General features: G+C 46.4%; 1 protein-coding gene across 1 annotated transcript in view; it reads right to left on the minus strand.

The window, feature by feature from the left end:
* Positions 1–21,998, minus strand: part of LOC137615270 (protein mono-ADP-ribosyltransferase PARP3-like) — a 352,885-nt gene that overhangs the window by 225,538 nt on the left and 105,349 nt on the right. Inside the window, exon 3 of the mRNA XM_068344998.1 lies at positions 15,477–15,585. Coding sequence (XP_068201099.1) covers positions 15,477–15,585 — 109 coding nt within the window. The remainder of the gene's footprint in view (positions 1–15,476; positions 15,586–21,998) is intronic.

Raw genomic sequence — 21,998 nt, forward strand, 5'->3', positions numbered from 1 at the left:
CCCCACGAGGGGGAATCTCTGGATCCGCGAACCCATTGAGATTCCTCATAAGGGTCAGAACCTGCCAGAACGCATGCTCTGACTCCTGTAGCTCTCCTCCTGAAGGGCTGGCAGCAAAGTCTCCTGTCCCCAAAGGCTCCTCTTGGGGCGACTCGTGGGCATTCTCCGAGGGCTTGGCTGGCTCTGGTCTAATCCTTGAGGATGACTTTGGAATAGTCTTGGAGTCCTTCAACTCCCTCCTGGGAGGGATACAGGACTCCAACAGTGATGGTGGGAGGCTCTTCTCCACCCCTACCTGGGGGGGGGGGACGACGCGATGACGATTACCTGGCCACGCGTCGTCCTGCAGCCTCGTGCGTGGGATCGCGCTGGCGCTCGCGCGATGGAATTTTGCCTGGCGCGCGAGGGCGATGTCGAGGGGGCACGTGGGCGCCCGGGCGAGCGATGGCACGCAGGCGAGGGCGCGCGGGCGAGCGATGGCGCGCAGACGATCGATGGCGCGTAGGGGCGCGTTCCGGTGATTGCAGAGGGCGTGCAGCAAGCTGAATAAGCGCTCGCGCGCAGGATCCTGAAGAGCCCATGAGGGCGATATGGTTGGGCACGCGCGCAGAAGATATATCCCTTGTGCGCGGGCGCGCATGTGGGCGCACATCATGAGCAACAGGAGGGCGCGCAGTGCATGCAGGGCGCCCATGAACGCGTGTTGGAGACTACGCGCGATGGCGCGTAGGTGAAGGATAGCGAGCAGGCGGGGTCCGATGGCGCGTTGGAGAGCGCTGGCGAGCAGGGAAAGAGGTTATCTTCCCCTTTGCGCCCAGATCAGAAGATCGTGGGCGCGCAGGAGAGCGCTGGCACGCAGGCGAGCGCTGGCGCACGGGCGAGCGCTGGCGCACGGGCGAGCGCTGGCGCACGGGCGAGCGCTGGCGCACGGGCGAGCGCTGGCGCGCAGGAGAACAGGGGCGTGCAGGGCGCGCATCAGGATGAGGGCGCGCCACGAACAGTTGAGCGCTGGCGCGCTATAACAGGAACTGCAGCAGCTGGAGAGCGCTTCCGCGCTGCCAAGCAGGTGAATGATGGCACGCAGGGGATACCTGGCGCGTAAGGGACTTAATCACATTGTGTGAAAGTCCCTTGTGCCCCAAAGGGACCGTTGCCTGTTTAAAAACAGGGTTCGTGGGCGCCCACAGCGTATTAGCGGCCAGGAACGGCGAAGGCAGGTCAGCAGGTCTGGCGGGTGGAAGGTCGGCGTGTCCTTTGCAAGGACGACCTTCCACCGAAGGAGATCGCAAACGATCTGCGGAGAGGTCCAGGGATGTAGCTGGAAAGGTCGGTGAACGACAGCGAGGTTCCTCTGCGGCGGACTGCGGTGATGATGAACCGAAGAGGCGCCTCCTAACACCCTTGTGAGGTGAAGGAAGGCCTCTATGGCGAAGAGGAAGGCGGGCTTTACGCCTTATATGCCCTCTGGGGGCCGTGGGGTCAGCAGGCTGACCATCAGCAGTCCTCCGAAGAGGAGTCTCTGTTAGTGAACTCCCCCGAGGGGGAGAATCACCGGCAGGAGAGACCGTTGGACTTAGTTCATCCCTCGAAAGATGTTCGGAGGGGGGAACTAAGCCTTCAGCTACATCAGCAACATCGGGAGCAGAGGTTTGATAAAACTCATCAGAAGCCTCTGCCACAATAACATCGACAATAGACAGAGTATCAACCTCTGCTAAAGTCGGCGATTGTTTAACAGCTGCCCCCAATCTGATCATGTCAAACAAGGCTTCCTTGGAGGGCGAACCCTCATGCCCCAAGGAAGCCCAAAGCTGCAACAAATCATTATTAGTTACATTGACATTTACATTTAAATTCAAATCCTCCCCCGGGGGAGGAGGAGGAGCTGCCTCCTTATGGGAGGCAACTCCCTCTCCCAAACCCCAAGATCGATCAACAGAACAGTGGCCTACACTACCACTCGACAGTTTCTCGGAAGAAACCGATCGAGTGGGAGCTTCGGAGGAGGTTTGAGGCACGGAAGGAGACCCCTCGGGATTTTCTCCTTTCAAAGAAATCTTCGAGGAGAAATATCCCGCCTGGACTTCTTCCGGCGCCGGGAAAACCTCTCCCACTGGGAAGTAGACCACTCCTTGCACTCACCACATACATTACTCTTATCACACCGTTGGCCCCTACAGTAAGGACACAAGGTGTGGGGGTCCATTTCGACAGCCGACATATAAGTACCACAAGGGCGGTCATGTAAACCAGGACACTTACGCATCATAGAGGCCAACTTCACAAACACTCTGTCAAAGAAAAAGCAAACAAAAGATTAGTAATGGCTGTCAGAGAAGGCGAGGGTGACTGCGGACACGTCCGACTACCACCCAAGCCGAGAGCAAAGTGAGCTCAGCACAGGTATGTGTGTGTGTGTGGGGGGGGGGGTAGTAAACCCTCGTTAAAATTCTAATGGCTCGTAATTCCAGCTACGCCGAAAGTAATTACCCATATTAAATAGCGTGGTTTGTATTTCAGTTACGAAACAAATACAAATTATTCCGTAACTGGAATACAAACCATGCTATTTAATAGGGGTGACTCATCCATTAGGAAGGGTGGACGTCCCAAACAATCTGGCTTTTGGCTTTACCCAGGGGCTCCTTATCTGAGTGTATCAGTACTAAAAAAATAAGGAGACCCTGCACCTCTCTAAAACCTTGCTATGCAAGGTCAGCGGCCTACGCAAGCTGTGTGTTGGAGTAAGTAGAAGTGTGACTGTCCTGGTAAAGTTATTCCAAGTTCTTTAGAAGGAAACACTGTGTAACTAGGACTTTCCTAATACCACCTCGTCAGGGTATGGGAATGCTACAGTATTAGTCTTAATACTAGGTACACAAGGGAGCATGGTTTACCTGCAGTGGTTTGAGGTCCGCTATGCAGAGAACCCAGGATGCTGCTTTCTACAAGAGAGGGGAGAATGAAGAAAAGAACAAGGGCCAATCAAACCTTTTCATTCACGCAGACTTAAACCGGGTAACAATGCCCTAAACCTTCTGCTACTTGTCCAATAAGGAGCTTGAGGTTTTACACCAGCTGTTGTGCAGCCACCACAGAACTGATAGAGAACATATCAAGTCTCCTGTGGGTCACGTCTTGCAAGTAGTGGGATGTGAATGTGGTCTGATGATTCCACACCCCCGCTTGAAGAACCTGCATCACTGAGAAGTTTCTCTTGAATGCCAGGGACGTAACTACGCCCCTAACATCATGAACTCTGGGGCGACGTGAAGGAGGAGGGTCCGTATTCAGTCCGTGGTATATGACTTTGCGAATCCACGCTGAGATGGTGTTCTTGGTGACCCTCCTCTTGGTCCTTCCTGTGCTGACAAATAGTACAGGCACACGGGGATGAGCTACGGCTGTTCTCTTAAGAAACAGCCTCAAACTCCTCACTGAACATAGTAAGAGATGGTCTGGGTCATCTGTTACAGTACGGAGACTAACAATAAACTCAGGGACAAAGCTGAACGTTACCTCCCCCATCCCCTTGAATGGGCGATGGCGTATGAAAGACCATGAAGTTCACTGACTCGCTTGGCCGAAGCCAAAACTAGCAGGAACACCGTCTTCCAAGTCAAGTCAAGTGGCGATCGGTTGCCTGGCGTAATGGTTCATAGGGAGGTCTCTCAAGAGACCTGAGAACTTGAACCACATTCCATGGGGGAGGTCTTACTTCTGACTGGGGCAGGTAAGTTCATAACTCCGTATGAGTAAGGAAAGTTCTAGCGATGAAGAAATGTCCATTCTTTTCAGTCTGAAGGTGAGGCTTAAGGCTGAGCAATAGCCTTTTACTGCAGAGACTGACAGGCGCATTTCTTCACGCAAATACACGAGGAACTCCGCTATTGCTGGAATAATGGCATCAAGTGGAGAGATACCCCTTCCACAACACCAATCAAAGAAGACTTTCCACTTTGCCTGGTAGACTGCTGCTGATGACTTACGCATGTATCCAGACATCCTAGATGCAAATTGTTGCGAAAATCCTCTCTGAGAAAGGAGATGCTGGATAGTCTCCAGGCGTGAAGTCGTAGCAAAGCTATGGCTTTGTGGAATATGTTGGCATGTGGTTGTTTGTGTAGATTGTGTCGTGGAGGGAGTTCTCTTGGGGGCTCCGTTAGGAGCTGCAGTTCTGGAAACCATTCTGCGTGATGCCATAGCGGAGCTATGAGGGTCATTGAAAGATTGACCGATGTTCTGGTCTTGTTGAGTACCCTCCTCATCAGACAGAACGGGGGAAAGGCGTAAACGTCGATGTTGTCCCACCGTTGCTGAAAAGCATCTTGCCAGAGAGCCTTGGGGTCTGGGACTGGGGAACAATACAGCGGGAGCCTGAAGTTTAGGGCCGTTGTGAAGAGATCCACAGTCGGAGAACCCCACAAAGCCAGGTCTTTGTTGGCTACTAGATGATCCAAAGACCACTCGGTACTCACTATCCGAGATGCTCTGCTCAGGTTATCGCCGAGCACATTCCTTTTGCCCGGAATGAAGTGGGCCAATAGTGGTATTGAGTGGATTTCGGTCCATCACAGTATCTCTACTGCTAGATGGGATAGCTGCTGCAAAAAAGTACCTCCTTGCTTGTTGATGTAAGCCACTACTGTGGTGTTGCCACTCATCACCACCACTGATTGGCCAGCCAGGAACTGTTGGAACTCTTGAAGGGCCAGAAAGACGGCTTTCATCTCTAGGAGATTTATGTCGAGGTACTTTTCTGACTCTGATCAGAGGCCTTAGGTCGTTTGGTACAGAACCTGACCCCCCACCCTTTTTTTTGAAGCGTCTGAGAACAGCATCAAATTCGGGGGGAGGACAAGAAGATCAACTCCCTTTCGTAGATTCTCGTCTGTCACTCACCACTGGAGGTCCGTCAGTTCCGCTGATCCCATGGGGATCCGGATGTCTGGGGAATCGCGAGTTTGATTCCACTGGGACTTGAGTTGCCACTGGAGGGATCTCATCCTGAGGCGACCATTGGGAACTAGACGGACGAGCGATGAAAGGTGACCGAGGAGACGTAACCACATTCGGACTGGAAGTTCTTCTAGTCTGAGAAAGGGTCTTGGGACCTTTCTCAGCCTTGTTATCCTGTCGTCTGATCGGAAGGCTTTGTGGAGATTGGTGTCTATGATCATGCCTAAGTATACCAGTCTCTGTGTAGGAAGCAGAGAAGACTTCTCAAGATTTACCATGATCCCCAGATCCTGGCAAAGTCTCAGAAGTTTGTCTCGGTGTTGAAGAAGGGTTGACACCGAGTCTGCTAGGCTTAGCCAGTCGTCCAAATAACGGAGAAGACGGATGCCAATCCTGTGTGCCCAAAATGACACCAGGCCAAACACTCTAGTGAAAACTTGGGGTGCTGTGGAAAGACCCCCGAAGCAGAGCACCTTGAACTGTTACTTTCAGTTGTCTGGGCTGAATCTTAAGTACTTCCTTGAAGACGGATGGACTGGGATCTGGAAGTACGCGTCCTATAGGTCGTGTACACATGAAGTCCTGAGGTCTTACTGCTAGTCTGACCGTGTCTGCCGTCTCCATGCTGAACCGAGTTTGTTTGACAAACTAGTTCAGGGCTGAGAGGTCGATGACTGGTCTCCAGCCTCCAGACGCCTTTCTTACAAGAAAGAGTCGACTGAAGAAGCCTGGGGACCCGTCGAGGACCTCTTGGAGAGCGCCCTTCTTCAACAGGGTCTGGATTTCTGTCCGAAGGGCCTGCCCCCTTGCCGATCCCATGGCAAGGGAGTCTATTGACACTGGATTCCTGGTCAGGGGAAGTAGAGATGCTATGAACAGGACGCGATATCCTAGAGGGATCACGGAGATTGTCCCGGAATCGGCCCCAAGTTGCTTCCACCTGTCTGAGCAACTTTGTAGGCATCCTCCCACCGGTGGAAACGCAGGGGGAGTACCTATCCTAGCGTTTGTGGCCTCGGCTGCTCCCTCTAGGATTCTTTCCTCCCCTGGAGGACTTTTTGCCTTTCCTGACCTTGACAGGAAAGGGATTATTAGACACCACTGTCTTCGCTGCTGATTTCATCGGTACGGTTTTGGTTGGACGGGACTGCTGAGGTGCTGGAGGTATATTGGGCTTTGTTGTTAAAGCCCTATGACAACAAAGCCCTATGGAGGAGGGAGTCTCGATGAGACATATTCCACCTCTCAGCAGCAACTTCCACATCCTAAGGCTCAAACAGATGAGCCCCTCTAGGGAGGAATGTCTGAGCTATTTATCTCGACACTTAGGACCTGTTGGTGGAATCTCTCAGACACTGTATCTCGACGTTTAAAGATAGTGTTTGCCCACAAGTTCGAAACTTGTTGAGCAGGAAACTTGATCGTGCGAGTGCCTGAGAGTAAAAAGGTTTCCATTGCCTTCCTGGCACGCTCCTTGGAAAAATCCTCGGATCATATCAGGACACCTGAGGTCCCTAACCAGATGTCCAGCCACAAAGTAGCTTGCATCACATACTTAGTGACCTTTTCCTGGTTAAGGATTTCGGCCGCCGAGAACGAGAGCTGCCGGCTGGAGAGTCTCAAGAGGGACTCCCCTGATAGCTCTTCTAGAGAATGGTGAAGTATAAGAGCTGAACTGGGTTCCTCCAGGATCTCAAAGTACCTCCTTTGCTGTACGCGAGGAGGTGGGAGGAGCTTGTTCGTAGAGCCGGCAAGGTTGGAGGAGGCAAACTCGGAGAGCTGTTGGGTGATCTTGTCCCTGGTACTCTTCAACCCTTGAGAACAGGGCAGGGCTGCACTGGTCTTTGAGGGTTTCTGAGTGCCGAACACGCGGTCTAAGACCGTGTCTTTGCCCTCTCAAGGGGGTATCTCCGGGTCGGAAAACCCTTTGAGAACCCTCATAAGAGTCAGAACCTGCCAGAATGCATGTTCTGATTCTTGTTGGTCTCCTCCTGATATTGGACTCGCAGCGACGTCGCCTTCTATCCCCAAGAGCTCTTCTTGGGGTGAGTTGCGGACATTCCTTGAGTGGCTGGCTGTCTCCATTCTAGCCCTGATGCAGGACTCTGGCAGAGTCTTGGAGTCTTGGAGTCTTTGGACTCCTTCCGAGGAAGGAGGTAAGACTCCAACATCAAAGGCCTGAGTGTCATGTCCCTCCTGGTCTCAGATTGAGGGGGAACTCTCCGCGTGAAGGGAGGTTTCTTCTAATGGTGCGATGGAAGTGTCTCTCTCCTCGTGCAATTCCCTTGGTGACGGATGGTCTTCATCCGACAGGGAGGGAGAGTATCCCAGGAGAGAAAATGGAGGGACTAGCCTTGATGGTCTCCACGGAGTCAGCTTCACCCTCGGGGAAGTGACCGTGTCGGAAACTTTTCCTTTTCAAGGAAGAGGATGCCATGGTTCCGTGTCTTGATTCCAGAGCTATAGGTTGCTCTGAGTGGTCGGACAGGACGGGCTTGAATGCCTGTGTTACAGCTCTGACTAAGGCACTGAACCAAGGCTGCTGACTGACTGATGCACTGTCAGACAGATATCTTGAAGGGAAAGGGACTGAAGGTTCCCTACGAGGAGTCACCGTAATAGGTGGGTTCGGCTTAGAAGGTATCCTAAACCCCTCTGCTTGTGCCTGTTTCCTTTTTCCCGCAGGGAGCGCTGGAATGCGTTTGCGGGGAAGGGAATGAGGCGATGGTAACCTTGCCAGGTGTAGATCCTGCACCCGTGCCTGTTGGTGCGCGTGCGCGCACGGGAGAATATAAGCGCGTGTAGGAAAATATTGACGCACGCAGGAGAATATTGGGGCAGGTGCGCGGGAGAGTATTGCCGCGCGTGTGTAGGTGAAAGTTCGCGCGCGGGCGCATGTCTCTGTGCATGCTCGCGGGAGAGATTTGGCGCACAGGAGAGCACGAATGTCAAGGAGAGCGCCGGCGCGCAAGTTAGAGCTGGCGCGTAGATGAGAGCCGCAGTGTGCCTGCTGTCTCACCTACAGTGTGTTTGTGCGACGGAGAATAATGGCGCGCAGGCATTCGTTGACGCGCAGGTAAGTGCTGGCGTGTGGGAGCGGGCTGGCACGCAGGCGATAACTGGTGCATAGGCTGACGCGCAGGAGAGCGCTGGAGCGTAAGAGAGTTAGGGCGCGTAGGAGTGTGTTGGCACGCAGGAGAGCGCTGGCGCGTAGGAGATCGTGGGCACGTAGGCGCAGGAGATCATGGGTGCAGAGGAGAGCGCAAGTGCACTGTAGAGATGGTGCGTGGGCGAACCTGGCCGTGTGAGCGCAGGGTATACAGGAGAACGTGGGCGTAAGGCGCAGGAGAGAGCTAACGTGCAGGTGCATGAATTTGCTGCCTTCTATGAGGGCGAGCAGGTGAAGGGGTGCGCCGAAGCGCTGTAGAGTGACGAGCAGTCTGATGAGCTGCTGGTGAATGCTTTAGTCCTGTAGGTTGGCGAGATGCAGGGCGATGGCGCTCAGCTGCGCACTTTGGATAGGCTACAATATGCTCTACCGGTGATGGCAGGTCGGCAGGTCTGGAGGGTGGATGGTCGACGTGCCCTTTGTAAGGGCGACCATCCACCGAAGGGGATCGCGAACGATCAGCAGAGAGGTCCAAGACCGAAGTCACAAGACTAGTTGCAGGAGCAGTGACGATTGATGAATGAAGGTCAGAATGCAGCGGCGGCTCCTCTGCAGGGACGGCTGCGACGACAATGAACCAACGAGGCATCTCTTCACCGCTGGTGAAGGGAGACCTCTAAGGCGAATTGGAAGGCGTGCTTTCCGACGAATGCGCCCTCTGGGGGCCATTATATCAGCAAGCTGACCGTGCGTCGCAGCAGTCCTCTGAAGAGGAGTCTCTATAAGTGAACTCCCCCGAGGGGGAAAAACACTTGCAGGAGAGACAGACGTTGAACTTAAGTTTCCTCCTTGAAGGATGTTCAGGAAAGGGGGAAACTAAGTCAGCAGCAACTGCTGGAGAGTCTGGAGGGACAGAGGAGTTGGGTGATACCGCATGAGACACCTCTGACACAATAACGTCGACAAGGGTCAGAGGATTTACCTCTGACGGCTACGATGATTGCTTAACAGAAGCACCCATGCGGACGAACTGTAGCAAAGCTTCCTTGGAGGGTGGACCCATAAGCCCCAAGGAAGACCAAATCTGTAAAAGAGGGGTTAGTGACAAGGCCTTCCCCGGGGGGAGAGGTGGGGCTGCTTCGCTAGGGGAAGCAACATCACCTCTCGAGAACAGGGGTTGGCTGACATTAACTTGGTCTATGCTACTACTCGACAGTCTCTCGTAAGAGACTGAACGAGTAGGAGCTACGGAGGAGGGTCGCGACACGGAAGAAGAGGACTTGGCTTTTTCTTCCTTCAAAGGAACCTTCGAAGGAGAAATATCCCGCTTGGACTTCATCTTCTGCCGTCGCGCAAACCTCTCCCACTGGGGGGAAGACCACTCCCTACACTCATTACACTTATTAACACTATCACATTGTTGACCTCTGCATAAAGGTCAAAGGGTATGAGGATCAGTCTCCACTGCCAACATAAATGTCCCACAAGGGCAGCCAGAGAGTCCAGGGCAGGTGCACATAATCACAGAAGTCTAACAACACACACACACACTAAGAGAAAAAGAAAAAGCGAAAGTCATTAATGGCTGCCAATATTCGGCGAGGATGAAGAGCGGCAACGTCCATTCACCATCCGAGCTGAAAGCAAAGTGAGCTCAATCACAGGTGTGTGAGGGGGGCGGTAGCAAGCTACCCTCCCTTATCCTCGCTAACTAGCGGTATGGGTAGTTAACCCTCGTTAAAAATTAAAGGCTCGTCATTTCAGCTACGCCGAAATTAATACCCCTATTAAATAGCGTGGTTTGTATTCCAGTTACGGAACAAACAAATCTTTCTAAAGCAAATCTATACTTTTTAAAATATATGACAAAAAATATTGCCGACTCGTTACCGAAAGTTATGCTATTAACTGCTGATAAACAAATCCAGTCAACATGTGAAAACCTTGAACAACCACAGGGAAAAATAAAGCTTTTATGTATACTGTACTTGACAAAAATTATGCGTTAATATACCATCATTAACACTACCATTAAAATTATCGTAAGGTTAAAAATAAAGATTGCCGAGAACGTAACCACAATTCTGTTTACATTTTATCAGATGGACTTGCATAGTTGAAAATTGATTTCGTTGTTGTTATGGAATTTTTCCTTAAATAGGCTATTTATTATGAAATTATGTTAAAAGAGATTTTGACGAAGGAAAAATCCATTTCTGGGCGAGGGACCTGTGTCGCCCCGTGAAACGCTCCTTATAGCACCATTTCTAAGGTATAAATACTGCTAAAAATGCCAGAGAAAAAAGTTGCATGGAATGCCAGGAATATACCCAGCTCGCTCACCCTTAGAGGGTGTCGGTATAGTAACTGGGGCGTGTTAATTAACCCTGGACAGGTATGATGGGTCGTTTGCGACCCCTACAGCATGTTCAAAACCTGTTTTTTCCCTATAAATCATCAGTTGTCTCGAATATGGAAGTGATCGACCTGCAAGGGGTGACTAGTCTATATGCCATTGTCTGCTTTAGGACTGATTTTCATCTAACTTCCCTCCTTCCCGGTTTTTTTACCCCCCCCCCCCCAGGAGTCGACCGCGACCCTGAAATACCTAAATAGGGGTAAGTGATCAAACAGCAAAGTTATTACATAATTATAAATTGTCGAACAGTGTTGATACTTGTTTGGTTCTTTATAGTTGGAAAGTGTGGGTGGATGGTGTGTCTACCACTTGCATGACATTGGTTTTGGCTTAGATGCCATATATTGCCATGAGGTCCATTTTCCCTCAAATGCTAATTTCTGAATTTTTCTTATTTTTTGCAAATTTCTGATTTTTTTTCTATTTATTTTGAATTTATCTTCAATAATGGCCAGCAGGCAGTATTCCCTCGGCATGGATGTCATCAACACACTTCTAATGGAGTTAAAAAGAGATGTTGATGATAATATGGAGATTGCAACCTCATGTGTTTGATATTTATTTCTCTGATAATTTCTCCTTATTTGTAAATATTTTTCTTATGGGTATTAGGTACTTGAAATTGATTGAGTGTTTTATTATTATTATTATTATTATTATAGATCATAGTTTATGTATATATAATAATTTGATATTATTTTACTTTTTATTGGTCAGCAGTTTCTTATTTTAATTTCATTTTACTTTGATTGGCTACCGATTTGCTATTTGATATCCTTTTACTTTTATTAGCTACTAATTCTATTTTCTCTTGCTGTAAGTATGGTATCAATTTTGTGTTGGTCACATCAAGCTTCCTGAAAGGACTCACTGTCATAGCTGCCCACCTAAGACTGACCATATGACAAACACCACTTGTTTGAGGAGCAGGAAGCCTGTTTGTCTATAGCTTCAAACTGTCTTGTATCTGAACTGTACCTGATAGTTATAGCTAGGTTAAATCATGAAACTTTCTTTTTTACTACTTGTTTGTATAAATACTGAAATTTTAATCTTTACAAAATAGATATCACCCATTTTTTATCTAAAATTTATTTCAAAGAATTTAAATTTTATATGATAAAAATAATTGTCAAACATCCAGAAAGCCATCATATCAGTTTTATTCCAATCCACTAATAATTAGATAAATAAATAACACCTTGAAATTTACATACCCAATTCTCCATTTCAAGTGGTAGATTGGGCTGTAAGAGTTGTTGCAGTCTGCGGCCATTTTGTTGACATACCCGAAAGGTAAGTTGGCATATCTCTATATATTCTTGTTCTGTATAGAATTTGTGATATTTTGGTATATTTTAATGCATAAATATCATATTTTATAGGAGATACAATGATTTTCATAAGAAATTTACATTGTGAAACTAGGCCGTCAAAAAATGACCTTTAGATTTTGCCCCTGATATAACAGTAAATTACATCTTAGTGCACATTTTATTATGTATTTCTGTTCTAGGATAACATGAATTTATTCTATAAAGAAATTAGCCTCTTCCTATTTCATTTAGGTACCAGAAAAAATTAGTGAAACTTGGACTAGTTTTTTGGCCAAAAAAAATTACCTTTTTTTTTCTCATTTCAGATCTTGACTTCTATGGGTCCAACTCATTTCCAGCAATTACACGCTGTTGCTTTGCCATCTAAGAAGGTGTCCCTAAAGGGATTTATGTGTATATGTATATTTCTATTTTTTGTGAATATTTATGTCGTCTTTTTTTTTGTATACTTAAATTTTTAATATATTTCCAATAAATAATTATTTTGAAAATGGGTATCATTTATATTTTCAGTAGTTTTTAGCATTCTTTGAAGTATTTTTAGCAAGTCAAACAATACAGATTGATGCATAACTAAATTTTTCCCGAATTTTTTTTGGAGTCGGGGTCGAGCTCGACCCCTAAATACCTAAATAGAGGTGTCCAAGAACGATACCTGTCCAGGGTTAAAACCACTATCACGGGTCTCTTACCAATTAGTCTTCTCCTTCCTCAACATCCCCCGTTACTACGACGTGCCGTTCTACATCCGACTACTGCCCCCCCCCCCCCCCCCCCCCCAACCACTACCCATGCTTCTCCCATCATTCCTTCTATAGCACCGTGATATCAACACGCATTTTTGTGTTCGGAACTTTTATTTTGTGTTTAGTGAAGATGTCTGAGCTTCTGGAGACTCCTACTTCCAAGTTAAGTATTGCAATTATCAATTTTGATGAGCTGAGGTAGCGACACTCGTAAAATTTTGATAATACTGTATTGTTAATTTTAGTCTCGTACAGTGACATATGATGCCTCTCCCCTGGCAGCCGTTTTGGTGTCACTACCTCCGAGAGCTTCATGCTTACTTGACGACTTCCAATTAGTTCCTCATACTAATTGTAGTCTTGTTATTTAGCTCTAGACATCTTATACAATGATTAATTATAGTTAGTTAAGTTTATTAAGGTTTGAGTATTAGTTAGGCTATTTTAAAGTTTAGGTGGTTAGCCTACCCGACCGGGCCGTATGCGGCTTCGGAGGGTAGCCTACGCCAGTGAGTTCCCCTTTTGATATAAATAAAATGTAAGGTAAAAATCGTTTGGGTACATTTAATTGTCAGACACCATACTTAAGGCTACCAATATACTGTGAACGACAATAGATTTGATACGTTTTGTGGTACTTGACTCGCAGACTTTGAACAGTTTCGCAGACACAGAAAATGTATTTTTGAAAACTAGCGATCGCATAAATTGGAAATCGCACAATTCGAACACGCATAATACGGCTCCATAATGTACCAGCATGGTGTATAGAATCTAATATCTTTTATCAGCTTGGGGTGGCTGAAGAGTATATTTCACACCAATAACTAATTTTTTGAAAAAATTAAAGCTTTGTATAATTTTAAAATAGTTTTGCAGTGCCCTCCATGATGTATGGGACAAAACTTTTAAAAGATTCAGAGCCAGATGAATTTTAACTTTTAATGCTTTTAAGTGTGGAACCCATGTAAGTCTACAATCAAATATCAATATAAAAAATCTAGCTTTACTTACACATAGGATCTGTTGACCTTAGATGTCTATATCTAGTCTGGATGTACTTCCAAAATACGACAGAAACGGACAACAACAGTTTTGCTTGTCGAAAACTTGAATCCATTCATGTCAGCCCACCAAATAATTTTGATAATTGAGAGTTGTAGTTTTCTCTCAACCATCGACATTCTAGTTCCAGAAAATGACATGGAGAGATTATCTACAACGAGAGTCGAGAGAATATCTTGGGAATGAAAAATGATATCCCATTAATGGCTAATACAAAAACGATTACACTTAGCACACTACCCTGGAGAACTCCTCCTTCCTGACATTTCCTCTCCAACTGAGTTTCACCTACTTTATCTTGAAAAAATCTATGTGAAACAAATGCTTGAATAAAGCTCTCCTCTCAATCCCATATTATGAATGTTTTAAGTATACTATATCACCATGCAGTATCATATGACTTTTTCAGATAAAAAAAAGACTAACATGGTGCCGTTTGGAAGCAAAAGCTTTACAAATAGAGGACACTAGTTGTAATAACACATCAGTCGGGTGCCTTTTTCTAAATCCACACAACATAGGTGATAAAATACCTTTCTTCTCCAGGTACAACCCCAGGCTTGGTACAACCCCAGTCTTGCATTGACCATCTTCTCCATGATCTTACATAAACATGCTATAAATGTAATTGATCGGTAGTTTGCTGCTAAAAACTTATCCTTGCCCAGTTTTAAAAATGCTAAAATAATGGCTAGTTCACAAACACATGAATAACTATGATCATGCCATATTCTGTTAATGATGCTTAAAATAAATAACTTAGTATTAACAGGTACATGTTTACTGCATATGGAATATCATCCAGGGGCTATATCATTGCAAGTAGCAAGTGAGGAATCAAATTCTCTTTTGGTAAAAAGAGCATGGTAAGATTCCTCCCTTTCTGCTGTAAAATTCAACAGATTCCATTCTTCAATGCTTGTATGGTGATAACCAGAAGCTGTTCCACACTTGCATGATCCAGTTAAGAAAGGTTCAGTCAAAGCATTGCTAACCTCAGTTTCTCCAGTCACATACAGACCATTTACTTTCAACACAGGTGATGGGTTGGGGGTAAATTTGCCAGCTAACTTTTTCACTTTCCTCCATACAAAAGATGGTGCTGTTCTACTGTTGACAAAGGAAACAAATGTTTTCCAAGACTGGCGCCTAGCTTCTTTTAATGCACGACATAACTCTGCTCTACATTTCTTATATATTATCAAGTTCTCTTATGTATGGTGCCTACGCAATCGAATAAAAGATTTTCTTGTGGCTCTGTGCATGACAGTTAGTTCTGAAGACCACCAGGGGACTGGTCACCGTTTGAATAACCCTGTGGTTTTGGAAATTTAATTGATTCCTGCAGTATGTAAAGTTCCATTTGGTAAGTCTATGGCAACATCAGCACTTTCAAACTGTTCTGCATTTCCTTCAATTTCGCTTAGCTCCTGAAATCTATTCCAGTCTGCCTTGTCAAGCTTCCATCGTAGCGATTTATGTAAGGGTAGATTATTGTTCGTATTTATAATAATTGGAGAATGATCACTAGTATGCCAATCCTCAAATGGAAAAGCTCTGAAAAGTAAAAAATCCAGCATGGAGTCATGATTGTAACGTGGGAGGACATCCGTCTGGGATGGCAACCAAAGTAGAGCGACTCAGCCTCTCAGGGGTAGGAGCACCCTACCCAGCATGGAGTTGATTTGGTAATCATATATGGTTGCAAGTTGAACAGTTTTTTCTTTCTGGTTATAGCAAAACGATTAAGGTGTAAACCCATATAAATGGCTAACAAGTTTGTATCTGCATAGGGACAAACCAAAATTTTCTGACATAGTAAAGAAAACATAGCAACTTACAGTGTTATTGGTGCGCTCCATAATCACAGCATCTGGTGTATATTTAAGACGCTTATGAGGAAAACTATCATCATCATCATCATCACCGTGAGGGCGTTTTCTTGGTGTTCTGCAATATATCAGATACATCACTTATCATAAAAATCAAATAATAGGCTGAAGATGGGACAAAATAATCTGTACGGTTTTATATTAGTTTGCATAAAACCATGAAGAATAAACTAATCAGGAATGGGATATGCTATAAACTACTGTATTGTACTAACCTACAGGGTCTTTAGACCTACTGTATTCCACTCAAAAGTAGCATATCATATCTGCATATCTAATATTTCTCAAGTTTCCCTCATTTCATTACTGATGTTTACCAAAAGTTGAAAAATACTCAAAAAAATATAACACCAAAGTAATGAAGTTCCCAAAATAAAACTCAAAGGAAAGGTAAAGATAAAGGTCAAATACTTAATGTTCAGTTACGCAGTTGTATTACATGTGAATAAGCATAAGAACTTAAATTTTCTTAAATTTATTACAAAATTCATATTATATAAATGACAAACTAGATATTCAAAGTCTTTTCATTCTAATAGCCTGGTGAAATGTTATTTTCCTTAGTAAAATAAATTTTTGAATATACTTACCCGATGATCATGTAGCTGCAACTCTGTTGCTCGACAGAAAAAACCTACGGTCGGGATACGCCAGCGATCGCTATACAGGTGGGGGTGTACAACAACAGCGCCATCTGTTGAGTAGGTACTCAGGTACTTCTTGTCAACAAGAACCAATTTTCTCCTCGGTCCACTGGGTCTCTATGGGGAGGAAGGGAGGGTCCTTAAATTCATGATCATCGGGTAAGTATATTCAAAAATTTATTTTACTAAGGAAAATAACATTTTTCAATATTAATCTTACCCGATGATCATGTAGCTGATTCACACCCAGGGGGGTGGGTGGAGACCAGCATACATGTTAACATCAGAAGCTAAGTATCCCGTATTTCATTTTAGCAGTTATTCAAAATAACAAACATAAAATAAATAAGTACCTGGTAAGGAAGACGACTTGAACAATTACTCTGCCTTTTTAAGTACGTCTTCCTTACTGAGCCTCGCGATCCTCATAGGATGCTGAGCGACTCCTAGGAGCTGAAGTATGAAGGGTTGCAACCCATACTAAAGGTCCTCATCAAAACCTCTAATCTAGGCGCTTCTCAAGAAATGATTTTGACCACCCGCCAAATCAAGTAGGATGCGAAAGGCTTCTTAGCCTTCCGGACAACCCAAAAATATTTCAAGAGAAAGATTAAAAAGGTTCTGGAATTAGAGAATTGTAGTGGTGGAGCCCCCACCACTACTGCACTCGTTGCTACGAATGGTCCCAGAGTGTAGCAGTTCTCGTAAAGAGACTGGACATTCTTAAGATAAAAGACGCGAACACTGATTTGCTTTTCCAATAGGTTGCGTCGAATATAATTTGCAGAGATCTATTTTGTTCAAAGGCCACGGAAGTTGTGACAGCTCTAACTTCGTGTGTCCTTACCTTCAGCCAAGCTTGGTCTTCCTCATTCAGAAGGGAATGAGCTTTTCGTATTAACAGTCTGATAAAATAGGATACAGAATTCTCTGACATAGGCAAAGATGGATTCTTAACTGAACACCATAAAGCTTCAGACGGGCCTCGTAAAGGTTTTTAAAATAGAACTTAAGAGCTCTTACAGGACATAATACTCTTCTAGTTCATTTCCAACCATACGATAAGTTTGAAATATCGAACGATATTGGTCAAGGCCGAGAAGGCAGCTCGTGTTTGGCTAGAAAACCAAGTTGTAGAACATGTAGCCGTTTCGGATGAGAATCCGATGTTCTTGCTGAAGGCATGAATCTCACTGACTCTTTTAGCTGTGGTTAAGCATATCAGGAAAAGAGTCTTAAAGGTGAGATCTTTCAGGGAGGCTGATTGAAGTGGTTCGAACCTGTCTGACATAAGGAATCTTAGAACCACGTCTAAATTCCAACCAGGTGTAAGCAAACGACGCTCCTTCGTGGTCTCAAAAGACTTAAGGAGGTCCTGTAGATCTTTATTGTTGGAAAGATCTAAGCCTCTGTGACGGAAGACTGATGCCAACATGCTTCTGTAACCCTTGATAGTGGGAGCTGAAAGAGATCGTTCTTTCCTCAGATATAAGAGGAAGTCAGCTATTTGAGTTACAGAGGTACTGGTCGAGGATACGGATACTGACTTGCACCAGTTTCGGAAGATTTCCCACTTCGATTGGTAGACTCTAAGGGTGGATGTTCTCCTTGCTCTAGCAATCGCTCTGGTTGCCTCCTTCGAAAAATCTCTAGTTCTCGAGAGTCTTTCGATATTCAGAAGGCAGTCAGACGAAGAGCGTGGAGGCCTTGGAGTACCTTCTTTACGCGTGGCAGACGTAGCAGGTCCACCCTTAGGGGAAGTGTTCTGGGAACGTCTACTAGCCATCGAAGTACCTCGGTGAGTTATTCTCTCGCGGGCCAGAGAGAAGCAACTAGCGTCAACTTTGTCCCCTCGTGAGAGGCGAACTTCTGCAGTACCTTGTTGACAATCTAGAACGGAGGGAATGCATATAGATCTAGATGTGACCAATCTAGTAGAAAGGCATCTATATGAACTACTGCTGGGTCCGGGATAGGTGAGCAAAGTATTGGGAGCCTCTAGGTCATCGAGGTTGCGAAGAGATCTATGGTTGGCTGGCCCCAGGTGGCCCAAAGTCTCTTGCATACATCCTTGTGGAGGGTCCAATATGTTGGAATTATTTGTCCCTTCCTACTGAGACAATCTGCTATGACATTCAAGTTGCCTTGGATGAACCTCGTTACTAGTGAAAAGTCTAGACCTGTTGAACAGGAGAGGAGGTCTCTTGCGAACTCGTACCATGTCAGAGAGTAGGTCCCTCCTTGTTTGGAGATGTACGTCAAAGCAGGGTGTTGACCGTGTTCACCTCCACCACTTTGCCTTGAAGGAGAGACCTGAAGCTTTTCCAGGTCAGACGTACTGCCAGAAGCTTCTTGCAGTTGAAATGCATTGTCCTTTGACTCGAGTTCCATAATCCCGAGCATTCCCTACCGCCTAATGTCTCCCCCCAGCCTACGTCCGATGCGTCCGAGAAGAGAACGTGGTTGGGAGTCTGAACAGTCAGGGGAAGACCCTTTCAAAGGTTGATAAAGTCCTTTCACCAAGTCAGACCAGACTTTATCTTACCGGAAACCGGGATCGAGACCGCTTCTAGCGTCTAGTCCTTTTCCAGTGAAAAGCTAGATGATACAGAAGAGGACGGAGGTGTAGTCTTCCAAGTGACACAAATAGAACCACGGATGACAGTGTCCTAACCAGACTCATCCACAGCCTGACAGGGCAGTGTTCCTTCTTCAGCATCTTCTGGATGGATAGCAGGGCTGGGGGTTGATCGTCTTGTTCAGCAATGTCCTCATCAGAGGGTTCCTCATTCGAAACTGATGAGGAAACGGCAACGGAGTGGGCAACGTCTGACTCGCTGAATCCGGTCGCACTGGTGGATGCGTGACGGAGCCGGACACAAGATCATGGTACTGCTGCACAGTCTGTGAACTGTCAACCATGGGGACGCGAGGAAGTACAGCGTCAACCCGAAACTGTGAAGACTGTCTGGGTTGTGCAGTCAACCCCCTACAGGGTTGCTGAGGTTGCCGCACTGCGTCACAACAAGTCATCTCTGCTGGTTGTTGAACGTCTTCCTAGTGACACACTGAACGTCCACAACCACCTCCGAGAGTCGCTTAACGTCAACGTGCGACTGGCAACCCACACTGGGTCGCACCGGTGGAGGAACCATCTCAACTGGCGGACGTGAGTAGGATACCTCAGCGTCAACAGGGCGAACAACCAACCGGTAGGAAGGTTGTTGGCTAGAAGGTTCTTCTCCGTAAAAAATCCTCTAAAAAGGACACAAGCTTGGACTGCATGTCTTGCAACAAAGCCCATTAGGGTCTATGGGAGCAGGTGTGGCAACAGACGGGGTTAGCGACTGAAGCGGAACCATTTACCATCCCTGGAAGCCTTGTTATGCTTTAATTAAAGTCCATAGGAGGCTAAGCAGCTTAAGGCTCCTCTCCAAATGACAGAGTCCTCAAAGGAATATCAGAAGGAGGGAGAACAGCACTTTCTCATCTATAGGAACCATGTCCGAGAAAAGCTAGGTTATCTCAGTGAGGGTCTCACTGGTGCAAAAGCAGCAGACCAGAAGGCAACGTTATGTAACTGCTTGACAGTCTGTGAACTGTCAAAAACTGAACTGTCAACCACAACAGGTGCGCGAGGACATACAGCACTGGTGCATTAGTAGCAGACCAGAAGGCAACGTCATGTAACTGCTTGACAGTCTGTGAGCTGGCAACAACCAAAGCTGTGTGGGGAAGCCTCAACTCCTGACTGACTAGTCTGCTGCGGGTGAGTGGCGGTAACCACAGTGGGTTGCGGAGGCTGACACACCGTGTCAAAACACGGCAGCTTGTGGTAGCTCACGCACGGCAACGGAGTGCTCCGTGTGTCTGTGGGAGTCAGCATACGTCTGGCAGGGCCGACTGCGCATGGGTGGAGGAGCTCTCACAACAAGAGTGTGGGAGCAGGCAGCCATGCTGGGCGCACAACCGTGGCAGGTTGTAGGCAAACGGGTGCATCGTCAACCTTCTCCGCAGTCGGAGTGTGGGAGCAGGCAACAACTAAAGCGGAGTGGTGGTGCGTGGTGGGGACTGCCGTGGGTTGCGGAAACTAACGCATCGCGTCAAAACACGGCAGCTTGACTCCACCTTCCCACTGCTGATGCGGTAGCTCACGCATGTTAACGGAGGGAGCCGCACGTCGGCTAACATTAACATGCGTCTGGCAGGGTCGATTGCGCATCGGAGGTGGAGCTCTCCGCAGCCGGAGTGTGGGAGCAGGCAGCCTCAGCGTGAGCTGGGCGCACAACAGTGGCAGGTTGTAGGCTAACGAGAGCAGAGTCAACCTTCTCCGCACGAAACTCCTGCATAACCGCAGCTAACTGAGTCTGCATAGACTGCAGTAAAGACCACTAGGGTCTACAAAAAACGGCAACAGACGGAGCTACTGTCCGTCGTGACTGAGGGTCTAAAACAGCTGGTGCGGCAACAGACGGAGTTACTGCCTGTTGCGGTACCACCTTGCCTCTCTTGGGAGGTGTGCAGTCGTCGGATGACTGCAGCGAGTCCGAACTGACCCAGTGGCTACACCTAGGCCGTTGGACTTGCGCGGAAGGGACCGACTTGCACTTAAAAGCTGCAAGATTTGGTCCATGGTTTCTTACGAGAAACCTCTTCCTCAGACGAGGAATAAATGGGCTCTCTCGTCTTTGTGTGGGTGGGGCGATCACGTCGGCAAACGTGTGTAGATACGCCCGAAACCACGGAGGGAAAAACGTCTGTTCGTCGATCAAGGCCTGTGGAACCCATAAGTCGTTCGACATTACTTCTCCCCTGGGCTTGGGAGCTTGTAAGAGGTCCCGGACTAGGTGAACAACTGGCACGAACAGACGAACCCTCGGACACAACACTGTAACACTTTGCGCATATCACTTTATCACTTTTGATTTTCTGTTTGCACTTATTTCACTGAAATCGAAACTTTAACTGATTTCTACCTGAAACACGCAATCCTATCCTTCATTAAAAGGTAGTAATTGCGAAAACAGTTTTACAATGCAACAGAAAAACATAAATAAAGATAAAGAATTCAGTGGCTGGAAAAGAGACTAAACACTAGAACAAATAAACTACGTTTACAATCTCTCACCGCATAAAGCCTGGGAACAAGAATAAAACCCTAGAAACGTTTTACCTTCTTCCCCTACAGTGACTAGGAAGAAGAGTAAAAAACGAGAACAACGTTACCCGCTTGAACGAAACGTTTATTCTCCTCTCTCTCCCTCCGTCTCTATCTCTCTCTCTCTTCTCTCTTAATTTAGCACCTGAGAGAAGAGCCCAATTATATATCGTTAAAACATGTTATTTGCTAAAGGAAAAAACTGAAAGGTTTCCCAAATAAAAAGTTCCTTTATTTAGAATTTAAACTCTTTAAGCTAAGAAAGAATGAACGAAACGCTAGAATCGGTTTACTCTTACTGCAAAGTGAAACCGTGAAACACTCTCTCTCTATCGTAACGATAGAGCGCAAGTTGAACGTTCTGAACATCAACAACTGCGGAGACTAAAAACTAAACGTTAGTTCATCTTTGAAAACAGTACGAGACTATCAAAGAAATTCTTCCATAAAACATTAAAATTAAAAAAGTATTAAATTCTTTAAAGGTTAAATACGATATAACGGGCTCAATGTTAATTAACTTCAGTTCCAAGTTAGGACCGCCTACTATTAGGAAAGGTCGCATATAAACAAACATAAAAATTTATTTTTTATAAGTTTATAATAATTGAAAAGTTAACCGAAGAGGCCTAAAAAGGTGGAGAGATATAAAATAAATGGATCTATAAC

This window comes from Palaemon carinicauda, chromosome 21 (genome assembly GCF_036898095.1).
Source record: "Palaemon carinicauda isolate YSFRI2023 chromosome 21, ASM3689809v2, whole genome shotgun sequence".
In the NCBI taxonomy this organism is placed as follows: Eukaryota; Metazoa; Arthropoda; class Malacostraca; order Decapoda; family Palaemonidae; genus Palaemon; species Palaemon carinicauda.